Source organism: Pinus tabuliformis, chromosome 2_2 (assembly GCF_031772625.1).
Source record: "Pinus tabuliformis cultivar Carrire ecotype Pingquan chromosome 2_2, CPIR1, whole genome shotgun sequence".
NCBI classification, from domain to species: domain Eukaryota; kingdom Viridiplantae; phylum Streptophyta; class Pinopsida; order Pinales; family Pinaceae; genus Pinus; species Pinus tabuliformis.
Window position 1 is genome coordinate 1056874603 of NC_142300.1, and position 12726 is coordinate 1056887328.

At 43.6% G+C, this 12726-nt stretch overlaps 1 protein-coding gene across 4 annotated transcripts in view; it reads left to right on the forward strand.

Annotated features, from left to right (window-relative positions):
• Positions 1-12726, forward strand: part of LOC149197036 (uncharacterized) — a 224831-nt gene that overhangs the window by 146364 nt on the left and 65741 nt on the right. For 3 of the 4 annotated variants that reach the window (XM_089405728.1, XM_089405727.1, XM_089405730.1), the window contains exons 3-4: positions 11723-11872; positions 11999-12321. In XM_089405728.1, the coding sequence (XP_089261854.1) occupies positions 11723-11872; positions 11999-12321 (473 nt within the window). The remainder of the gene's footprint in view (positions 1-11722; positions 11873-11998; positions 12322-12726) is intronic. The other variant, XM_089405729.1, reaches the window with a different exon arrangement.

The following is a 12726-nucleotide window of genomic DNA, read 5'->3' on the forward strand; positions in this document are numbered from 1 at the left end:
CCCGGAGCGCGCTTCGGGAGCGGGTTCGAGGGGGGGGGGGCGCTCCCCCGCAACACTGCTGTCACACGCCAGCACCTTTTGAAGTGTTGATTTGGGGTAGCATCGGATATGCGCTAGCCACAAAATTTGGTGGAGACGTTAGGGCACATGAGATCTCCAATACCCAGAAAGGGTTTGGGCAGATTCTAAATAGTTCATGAGATATTAAAATAATTAATATTTTTAATGGAGTCCATAAGTTTAAACTTAGGGAAAATAAAATATTAATGTGTATTAATATAAAACTGTGTTAGAATGGTCCAAAAGACATGGATCAAGCCAGATCTAATCTTCGTTGTTGATTAGGGACTTAATCTCGGTCGTTGACATGTCAACAGGAAAAGTATAAGAGGAGGCTTGAGGGTCACTTGGAGAACTCACCAGAGTGATCAATCATTCTATTCTCTAAAGCGGGGTTTGCTACGAGAGATAGAATTAGTGATCGGGAGTTGCCGCTGAGGGGCATTGAGTATAGAGAGACAGAGAGTTAGAGATAGTGCCGGGAGAGCAACGCAGTAGCCGGGGAGAGTGACGCAAAGCCAGCTAGGGCTCATGTAGCGCCACGCAGAGGCAGCCGGGAGTTGCGCAGAGCCTCAGAGAGGTCAGCATTGTTGACACAGAGGGCCAAAAGGCTGACGTAGGACCTCCTAAGGCTAACGCAGACCCATCCAGGGTAATGCAGGGCCAACGCTGGGCAGAAAGACGCTGACGCAGTCTAGAGAGCGCAGACGTTGGGGTTTCTGGGGTAGATTGGTGCTGAGGGGCTGTCGGAAGGATTATTTTGGGTTTCAGCCAGGAGATTTGTCTCAAACTGAGAGGTATTACTGCTAAGGAAATTCTCCGTTGGGTAGGCCAGTTTCGGCACCCAGATTGTACTATGATATTGCTTAATAAGAACACCCTCAGATAACTTTACCGGTTTTCCCACATTGGGTTTCTCCAGGGACAGTGGTCCAAAAATAATGGTGTCATATGGTGTGATTGTTTCTGTTTCCTTCAGTTGTTGATCTGTAATATGTTGAGCATGCACTAGTGTTTATTTTCAGTATTTACATTGTAAATAACTTGTTAAGTAACATAACAAGGAGGTAGGAATAAATTAGATAAGGTGCATGGAGGGTTTCTAACTAAGTAGACTTAGAAAATCCAACATGGTATTAGAGCGTGATTACAGATCACAGGAGGACTGAGGACATCAGCCGAGGGGAGCAATAACAACAGAAAATAGCTGTCTTGAGGTGACAGATGTTGTTTCTAGCAGAGCAGCAACAAGGAAGGGTGATGCAGTGCATGCGTCATCAAGGGTGATTCGAGAAGAGGCAGTGCAGAGGCTAAGGAAGGAAAAGGGAGCCTCATGCAGAGCCACATAGAAGTTGGGAGGGCTGAAGCAGTTCATTGAGGAGGCTGCGTTGCTGTTGTCAAGATTGCGCAGAGCCTAGGAGCTCTCACCTTTAGGTTCCTGGGGTTTAGAAGGCTGTGGGAATATTGCAGAGTGGAGCTAGTGAGGTACTGTAGTCAGAACAGTACTTGACAAAGCAAGGCCAAGAGGAGGGAGTAGCTATCGAGGGTTTCTAGCCGAGAAACCTGGATTAGTGGTGCGGTTGCACAAGACGATCAGAGTAGGGGGCATCTTGACAACGACAAAAGGATTTCCTCGAGGGAAATCGGGACTCAGAGGGAGTCCAGAAGAGAACTTCCAGATGGGAAGTAGAGACTAGGAGGAGTTGAACAGAGAACTTCTAGGAGGGAAGTAGAAGAGAATCATTGCACTACACGGAGTAAGAGACCAGGACAGACTGGACGGAGCGTCGAACTTCGCAGTCTAGAAGGCCAGAATCTTATTTGTACTTGACAAAAATTGTGTCAAGAACTTTGCTTTAAAGGTTATAGCTATCTCAGTCGACCCCAATGATAACGACAAGTACGAGGAGGTAATGGCGAGGGCCAAAAGCATCATCCTTGACGAGGTCAAGGACCATGTAGTACCACACATTGCCGAGAATGAAACGACATATGAGATGTGGGAGGCCCTCAAGAAATTGTACCAGCATATTTCTGTGCAGAGAAAAATGCTACTTGAGAATTAGCTGAGGTCGTATTAGATAAAGAAGGGAGAACCAATTGACACCTTCCTCGAAGGATTGAATGAGATCCAAGATCAGTTGACTGCTATAGATGCCACATCGGGTCAAGAGTTGATGGTGAGGACAACCCTGAATCCTGTCTTAGAAGACTAGGAGGTATTTGTCTAGAGTAAACTGGGCAGAGGGACTCTCCAACCTTGGGACGAGAAGTGGGCGGCTCTTCGCCAGGTAGAGATCAGACGACAGTCGAAGACGGGTAGCAACAGCAAGGGGATCAAAGTCAAGCAGGAGGAGGAAGATGTTGCCCTAGCATTTGAGGGAAAGCGGGAGAAGCGGAAGAAGAATGATCTCTCCAAGATCAAGTGCTTCCACTATGGGGAGCTAGGTCATTATGCGACTCAGTGTCCAAGGAAGAAGAGTAAGGGAGTGTCTTCCAATACTAAGGCAATGCTAGCACGGGCAAAGAAGGAAGTGTTGATAGACGATAACTGTGCCATGAGTGAACACGCACCACTTGAGTGGAAGTAGGGTGACATTGAGTTGTAGTCAAGCGGACTACAGACGATGAGGGGCAGGATCCTCGAGGTACCGAACCTGTTGGATTAGACCTTGCTATGGGAGCCCCGAAGAGAAGTAGCAGGACTAGCTGAGTCGGGTAGAGACGGATGCAGATGGAGCGGCAAAGAGAGCTACAGTGCAGGAGTCCTGAGACATGCGAGTCTAGCAGGCTGCAGCAGTGTGAGAGGCACAGGAGTGTTGCACCAGTGCAGGATGGCACAGAGAGGTGTGCAACAGTGCGAGATGCAGGGAGTTGTTGCAGTAGCGCAGAGGTCAGAGAGGGAGCACTTGTCAGCGGTAGAGGGAGCTTCAACATCAGGAGGGTCTCTAGCCCAACAAAGAGGTCAGAGTTGGGAGATCAGTTACTTACTTCTCAGTAACTGAGTTGCAGTGCAGCAGTGGGCAGCACGATGCAACATGATGAGAGGAGGTGCAGTGCGGATGCAGTGCTGGGAGAAAGGACCAACAAAAACATGGATGCAAAGGGAGTTGTCGTACAGATGCAGTAGTGGCAGTGGCAGAACCATGGGCAACAATACAAGTTACATCAGTGCAGAGGATGATGGGCAGCGGGCCTAGCATCAGCACAGGGACCGATGCCCGATGATCAGAGTAATACTCAGTGAGGAGTATTGCTAGAGCACAATCCTCGCTAAGAGTGAGTGTTGATTTGGGGTAGCATCAGATGTGCTCTAGCCACGAAATTTGGTGGAGAGGTTGGCGCACATGAGAGCTCCAATACCCAGAAAGGGTTTGGGCAGATTCTAAACAGTGCAAGAGATATTAAAATAATTAATATTTTTAATGGAGTCCCTAAGTCTAAACTTAGGGAAATTAAAATATTAATGTGAATTAATATAAAATTGTGTTAGAATGGTCCAAAAGACATGGATCAAGCCAGATATAATCTTAGCCATTGATTAGGGACTTAATCTCGGCTGTTGATATATCAACAGGAAAAGTATAAGAGGAGGCTTGAGGGTCACTTGGAGAACACACCAGAGTGATCAATCATTCTATTCTCTGGAGCGGGGTTTGCTAAGAGAGATAGAATTAGTGATCGAGAGTTGTAGCTGAGGGGCATTGAGTATAGAGAGGCAGAGAGGCAGAGATAGTGCCGAGAGAGCAGCACAATAGCTGGGGAGAGTGACGCAGAGCCAACAAAAGCTCACGCAGTGCCATGCAGAGGCAGGCCTGGAGCTGCGTAGAGCCTTAGAGAGGCCAGCATTGTTGACATAGAGGGCCAGAAGGCTAACACAGGACCTCCTAAGGCTGATGCAGACCCATCTGGGGTAACGCAGGGCCAGCGCTGGGCAGAAAGAGGCTAACACAGTCCAGAGAGGGCAGACGCTGGGGTTTTGGGGCAGATTGGTGCTGAGGAGCCGCTGGAAGGATTATCCGGGGTTCAGCGAGGAGATTTGTCTCAAACTGAGAGGTATTACTGGCAAGGAAATTTTCTGTTGGGTAGGCCAATTTCGGCACCCAGATTGTACTCTGATATTACTTAATAAGAAAACCCTCAGATAGCTGCCATGATGATGGGGTAGAGCTCATGTATTGGCTTTTGCCCACGTGCTAAATGTGTATGTCGCGATTATCTTTTGCATTTTGTGGTACATTTCCTGTTGAATGTGGCCAATTATGATTTTACTTTTCCATTTAGTTGCATGAACCTCCTGCGCATCATTCTAGGCTTGACCCAAGGTGTGGGCAAGGGGAAGGGGAGAGCTAACCCTATGTGGTCCTAGTGGACGTGAAAAATCGGTTACCCGATTCCCACTGCAGCAAATGATGTTAATTGTTCTAATTGTTAATTCGATTAAACAATTTACTCGTTGTGTGCTATGTCAAATATCGAATTAAATACACTCCAACCTACACAAATAAAAACTGCGGAAACTAAATACAGCATAGGAGATAAATAATCATCACACACATCTACATAGTATTTTTGGACAAATGACCCCAGAAAAACCCAGTGGGAAAACTGGTGCAACAGCTGAGGGTTTGTCTTATTAAGCAATAGTTATTTGAATACAATCTCTGGACGCCTTGCTTGCTATCCAATATAGAGAATATGACTGACAGAAGATTAGTGAGAAATACCTCACGCTATCAGTGGCGATCCTGACTGATCCAGCCACAGAATGGCTAGTCCCTTGCTACCTTTGCGTTGCCTCTATGCAGTCACTGCGTAGGTACAACGCCACAGCGTCTAGGGACAACATCACTCTTTCTGTTGATCGATTTGCCTCTCCGAGTCTTCGATTCTGTTCTCCTCCTGGTCTCACACCTCGGCTTCTGGCTTTAGAACTCGACCTCTCCAGCAAAAAGACGAATCTCCTCAAGGCTCTGTGTTGCCTCTCCCAGATTTCTCTCTGCCTCCTCTGTTGAGTAATCTCGGATTTCAAAAATCTCCAACCAGAACTATCCCTGCCCCTCACTGCAAGAAATCACTTCGAACTTCTCTCCGACAACTTCTACCTTGCTCTCTTCAGAAATTCGATCGTTGATCTCCCACTCAATGTGTCTTCTAAATGCCCATCAAGCCTCCTCTTATAATCCTTCTGTTGAGAACCAACAACCCAGATTAGATTCTAATCAATGGCTCATATTATTTTGGCTTGATCCTCGTCTTATTCTAGAAGTTTCACCCACAGTTAGATTAATATCCTTTAATTATTTTAATTCCCTAAGTTTAGACTTAGGCCTACATTAAAAATAATTAATTATTTTAAATTTTAATAAAACTGATTCCGGGTGGAATTTCCCAAAACGATTTTTGGGTATTGTGGAATACACATGTCGAAGTCTCCCTGCAAATTTTGAAGCTTAAGGCACATCCGATGCTACCAAAAATCAACACTCCCTCTTAGCAAGGAATGTGCTCTAGTACTGCAACCTGCTAAAGCATTATCCTTCTCTGTAGCATCTCCCTATGCGTTGCTAATGTCTAACATCGCTGCCCACCAACTACTGCGCAAATGCTGCATCTGTATTGCTGCTGACACTGCCACTACCAACATTGCATCTGTATTGTTGTTGACACTGCCACTGCCAACACTGCATCTGTATTGCAACTCTTCTCAAATTTTGAGTCTGTGCTACTGCTGGCACTGCCACTGCCAACACTCCATCTACACTGCAACCTTCTCCAACTGCTGCTACTACTGCATCAGCAATGGAAAAGCATCCAAACTTACTGAACAGGTGTTTAGCATGATGCATCTGTTGTTGGAGTTCTGACTGCTGCTAGTCTCTGCGCTGACCCTCGGGAGCCTCTACGCTGCTGCCAACGCTGCGCTGTGCCAATTGCGCTGCTGCCAACTCTAGCTCTGCTTTGCTTAGTCTCTGGCACTCCTAGCCATTGCTTCTGCACTCCGACACTCCTCTGCACCAGCTGACTCTAGTCCATCGTGCTACTTCTAATCGGGGCTCTCGTAGCAATGTATTAATCCAAGAGTTGGAATCCTCAATGATCTTGCCGATTTGTAGTTCTTTCAAACTACAGTTCTATATCACCCCACCCAAATTCCTCCTCCTCGATCTATGCGGATGCAGCCTTTGGATCATGCTTCTTGTCTTTGTCCTTCTTCTTGAGAGGACACTATGTAGCGTAGTGACCAAGTTCACCACACTGGAAGCACTTGATCTTCGAAACATCTTTCTTTTTCTTCTGCTGCTCCTGTTGCCCCTTAGATGCGAGAGCTGCATTCTCATCCTCCTCCTCTAGCTTCGTCCCACTATTGCTGCTGCGACTATCAAGTTTGCACTTGACTAAGTCTCTCCTCATCTCTTCTTGCTAAAGAGTGGCCCACATCCCTTCCCAATCTTCCAATCTCTCTCTGCTGAGGATGTTTTGGACACACAGTTGCCATTCTTCGGAGATTGAATTTAGGCCCATCCTCACCATCTTGGTAGGCTGAGGTGTTGACCCCACAATTGCCAACAAGTCTTGGATCTCTTGAAGCTTCGTAAGGAACGAATTTATGCATTCCCCCTTCTGCATCCTACTTGGATCTCATCTTCTGCTCCAAGTACATCTTCCGTTGCTCGGAAGATCCTTCATATAGTGTGGCCAAATCTTCCCACATCTGCCGAGTAGTATCCTTGTCGGTAATGTGACACATTACATGATCCCTCACTTCATCGAGGATCAATCACTTGGCCTTCGCCATCTCGACGTTGTACTTCTTGAGCGGATTTGGATCCGCGGGTACAACTACCACACTAGCGACGTAGGTCTTGAGATCATGCTCATCCAGAAGGCATGAGATCCTTGCCTTCCAAATCACATAGTTGGATGCTCCCTCCAACCGATCCTGATCTTGCAACCCATTCGCTGCCATTTGTGCCAGCGAACTGTCGAACTACCTCCTCTCTCCTCTATGCAGTACCAGTACTAGGCTAGGCTACACACTTCTTGCTGGAGTTAGTAGATCAACTCCTCTCTGCTGCTGCTCAACTCTTGAGAAATCAAACTTTTTGGTTGGAAGTCCTTTGAGGAAGAATTCCCTCAACAATGTCTCTCTCTCTCCCACTTACGCTATTCCGCCAGCAACTGCTGCAAAATATCTCTGTCCCAGCTAAAGATCTGCTCTACAAGGAAAAATACACTACTCCCTTCCACCTCTGGAAAGCTTCGGTCTGGAGGTTGAATTACTCTGTCGACTCACTCAGAGAAATCGATTTCTCCTCAAAACTTCAACCTTATGGCCCAAGGACTGCGCTATTGCTACATCTGCAATAATTTCGAACTCCTCTTCCTTTTTGCTTTTGAGATCTTCCGTTCACGATCTGTGCTCCGATACCATGTGAAAAATCAGTTACATGATTCCTACTGCAACAACTGATGTTAATTCTTCTAATTGTTAATTCGATTAAACAATTTACTTGTTGTGTGCTATGACAAATATCAAATTAAATACACTGCAGCCTACACAAATAAAAACTGCGGAAACTGAATACAACATAAGAGAGAAATAATCATCAGACACATCTACACAGTTATTTTTGGACAAATGTCCCCAAAAATACCCAGTGTGGGAAAACCGATGTAGCAACTGAGGGTTTGTATTATTAAGCAGTAGTTTTCTAAATACAATCTGTGGACGCCTTGTTGGCTATCCAATACAAAGAATATGACTGACAGAAAATTAGTGAGAAATACCTCACACTATGACTGCGTAGGCATAGCATCACAACGTCTAGGGACAACGTCACTCTTTCTGCTGATCGATTTGCCTATCTGAGTTTTTGATTTTGTCCTCCCGGTCTCACACCCCGGCTTTCGGCTTCAGAACTCTACCTCTCCAACAAAAATACGGATCTCCTCAAGGCTCTGCGCTGCCTCTGCGTCAGCGTACGCTTCCTAGCCTAGCCTCTGTGCCGCCTCTCCCTGATCTCTCTCTGCCTCCTCTACTGAGTATTCTTGGATCAGGAAATGTATCCAACTGGAACTATCCCTGCCCCTCACTGCAAGAAATCACTTCGAATTTCTCTATGGCAACTGCTGCGCTGCTTTCTTTAGAAATTCTATCTCTGATTTCCCACTCGATGTGTCTTCTAAATGCCCATCAATCCTCCTCGTATAATCCTTCTGTTGATATCGAACGACCTAGATTAGATTCTAATCAATGGCTCATATTATTTTGGCTTGATCCTTGTCTTCTTCTAGAAGTTTCACCCACAGTTAGATTAATACCCTTTAACTATTTTAATTCCCTAAGTTTAGACTTAGGCCTCCATTAAAAATAATTAATTATTTTAATAAAACTGATTCCGAGTGGAATGTATCCAAGCCTCCCTGCAAATTTTGAGGCTTAGAGCACAGTCAATGAGACCATAAATCAACAGCGGAGGAATGTGGACCCAGGTGGGAGAAATGATGAATGGGGTTATAATGTGTGGAAATGGGGCAACATATGTGGATGAGGGAGCAGGACCATGCAACCAAAATCAGGGTTTCCTATGAAGTACCATCCCTAAAGCCAAATGGTTTGTAAAAGAGATCCCATGGGACTAGAATCCAAGGTTAACATCTTAAAGGGGTCTAGGGGACATGAGCACAAACTTAGACGATTATTTCCTCCGAATCCCCCCATTAATACATGCCTAGAAGTATCCATGATAAGCAAACTATAAAATACTCAATTACCAAATGACAAGGCATGCCTTTAGGTTCTGGATGTCCACCTTTAAACATACGATCATGGCATATTGTTGAGGGACCACATGGTTGGCTTAGGTGCCGGAGACATGGCACAACGAGCTAGTTGGTGGCTGCTAGCTACCGGCTGAGGACCATCTTGGAGAAATTTTTTCTCCTAGGGATGTCACCCACATAATGGTGGGTTACAGGTTGGATTGTGAGAGCACTCCTCTCCTTGGAGCTTAATGGAAATATCTTTAATTGAGGAATTTTTGTGTTAAGGGCTTATCTATGTGGTGAATTATGTTATCAACTTAGAATATGTTATTTCTTGGTTACTTTTCTTTATCATCAAAGGCATTATTGTGGTTATTCAAGATACCATAAGGCTGCAAAAATTGATCCATTTGAAGGGCAACTTTGTCACTTTGAGGGAGGCATCTAGAGGCTCTTCTTTGTTGGTTTAGGGTAGGTTTGATTTTGTGGTTGCAAGCTTTCCCCATGGAGAGATCCTTCCTAGTGGGGTCCTGACTGTGTAATTTTCCTTGATTAGCCAAGGGGTTAATTTCTATTGGCTTCTAGCCTCTTTCCCTAGTCCACACACACTAGGTAACCAACTTAAGAGGGTTTTCTTATTGATCTCATTCTGCTACTTGATTCCTCTTGACTTCATGCCCTAATAGGAAATTGGCGCTGATTTTAATATCCTTTCATCACTTTTTTTTTTCCTTTACAAAAAACCCTAAAAATCTCCAAAAAATATGTTTCACTGAAGCTACCATTGGCATCACCTTGTGCTTGTTTGACTATTGCCTTAGTGATCCTAGTAGGGAAACCCCCCTTGAGTCGGAGGAGAGCCAGCTTAAAGCGAGAGGAAGGTTGCTGAGGTGACAGTGGGTGACTGTCTTGAGATGTTTTCATTACGTTATGCCTTGTGGATTGAGGCTTTTATCACACATGTACAATTGGGTTGGTGACGCCCACCATTTGTTGGGTAATGTTACTCATCATTTGTGCCTAAAGGTTTGTGAAAGATAGAAAGGGGTACTTCTAAAAGTATGCCTGTGCAGACTATTTCTCGAGGATATCATATGGAGCTATTGTTTCCTTGCCATGCCTGTGTATTATTTCCTGTAGCAGGTTGTGTGGAACAAAAGACACCTCGGCATACATTTGAAGAGGGATTCTGTATCCCTACATTCCAGTGGCCAGGCTTTCTCATATCATCTATTCAATGTATTGAGAGCATTTGCAGTGTGAATAACCCATACTTGTGCATTTTGAATAACCCTAGTACATAAAAAAATGCAACTCCAGCACAGTATAGCGGGCAGAAAGGAAACACTGGTACAGCACTGGTTCTCATCGAGTGGCTAATTCCTAGCAGAGGCCAGACCAGAATTTTACCGATTACAATTGAAAGGAGACTAGATAATAGTATGGTAAGGTCAAGGTGGTTCAGTTTAAAAATATAGCAGCAGGATTAACGCCAAATCTATTTCTGTGTTGCTGATCTTTTCTCAAAAATTTGCAATACCAATCGAACATAAGGTTAAAAGAAATCCAAAAGATTGTTGACATATATATGTGGTTCTGGTTTTAAAAGGCCTCATACAACCCAAGATTTTCACGTGTTGATCTTGCGGTTTACTTAATGTTTTTGGCTACTCACAACTTCACAACTTCACCTTATTGCTTATTGCTTGGTCTTAGTAATCCTACTAGGGATACCCCCTTGAGCCAGAGGAGAGTCGGCTTAAAGTGAAGAGGACAGGTTGCTGAGGTGACAGTGGTCACTGGTGACTATCCTAGCAGTTGCCCTTGGGTTGTGCCTCGTGGATTAGGGCTTTTATCATTAAGTACACTTTGAGCCATAACACTGTTCAGAATGAAGAACCTCTGTCACTAGGTTTATTTTCCTCTGCAAAGTGCTCATAGACTTAACTTGCTGGTTTCCATTTGAAATTTGAGATATCTTCTGTTCACATTGGGACAAACCTTTTCTGGATTGCAGACAATCATAGGCCACACTGGGAATAATCCTTAAACCTACTTTGATAACATTTAAAAAGATTTAAAGTGCAATTACAATTCACAAGAAACACACACAGAAGTAGAGAGAGTAGACAATGTAATACTAATACTGGTGCAAGTATACATTTCAGAGCTAGTCCTAGTTAGGCAGCTTCTATGTTACACAAACAAATCCCTCTCCCATTACACCATTTCCCACATAGATTAATTATAACACGTTTGACTTGTTATGGTGGTTTAACTGCCAAATACTAACATTTGATATTTATGGTAATATACTGGTCACCTGTACCTAATACTAGTGTTATCCAACACTAACTTAAGATGGCCACATAATGCAAAAGCTCACATATTAATATTTAATGTTGAAGCTCTCTGCTTGCTCCTCCAACAGAGCATAAAATGGAGTTTGAAAGTTTTTGCGGATATTCTTGTTTTGATAATTTGGTTTGTCAATAATACTCCAAATCCATGAAGAAATATTTTTTTTTCCTCATCATAGATATTGTCCGCTACATTCCTTTTGCTGTGATTATGCTTAGGATATAATTTTCAGACAGCCATTTGCTTGCAGGGTATTAGAGTATTTGGAGGTTATTGTCATAAGAAGAAACTGTATACTTTGGTCTATATTGCACGCACAATCCTTCTTTTTCTAGCTCTTATTGCACTGTGCAATATAAAATGAACTCTATGGCTTTATATGAATTAGTCATGTTGTTTGTCAATACACACTCCAAATCCGTGTGGGAACAACTAACCTTTCTTGATCATGCCTCTCCCAAATCTGTATATTGTTTGGTGTGCATTTTCTGTTGTGATACTCTGTAAAATGGTTTACATGGTTATTGTGCAGGAGTCTTTAATACTACATTTTTTAAGGGTTATGGTCATTGAAGAAATGGTGTACTTAGTCCACGTTAAGAGTATGTTAGAGCACATGCATTTGAGTCGAAACATGAGAGTCCCCCTCCAATTTGCAGTTCTTGACCAGGGCCCTGCAAAGGTGATTGAATGATAATGGGTGCTATACAATTACAATGGTTTTGTGCTATCCTCTTGGTCATCGAGTGTTTTGTTATTATGTTTTCACTTGAATAACATTTCAGTGGTTTATTTGGGTTTATTGCAGCTTGCTTTGCTGGAAGAGGAAAAGTCTGTTGCTGGCCTATTTGTATCAATCCAGGAGCTGTTTTCATCAGTCATGGTTAATCACACACAAGATTTGATTGATATGCCCTCACAAGGCTCTACCTTGCAGAATATATTAGATGAAACTGCTTCGACATCTTCGGAGACTTCCCCTAACAACATTGATCAACACGAGGGATCAAAGTTAAATTCTTCTGTTTGCTCATTGCACAGTGATTCTAGATTGACATCTAAAGCCTTTGAACTAATTGACCTCAGTCAATGTGTAAATGGAACTCAAATTTCTCCACCAACGCTGAATGGGTAATTTATCACGCTGATAAGAATAAAATATACTTGTCATATAATTACTTATTTTTGAGCATCTTTCATATTTCTGGTAAGTTCATAACCATATTGTGCTAATATGCATGTTGGAAGTTTGCAAAGTTAATTAATGTGCATGATTTGTTTTAATGTATTATATTTATTTATTTTTCTTTTTGGAAATGCTGCTTATAGTATCTTACAGCTGTCCATTGGCCATTCGGATGTGCCTGAGGGGCAATTCTATGCCATTAAAATCACCTAGGACTCACACTTAGCCTCATCTGAACTCACTGGGAGGGCTTTTGAACCTGGGTTTCTGTGCTAGGACAAGCCCAATAAACTTGTTGCTGCCTGCTAGACCACACATGCATGGGCATGTTAGAATTTATGTTTATGACT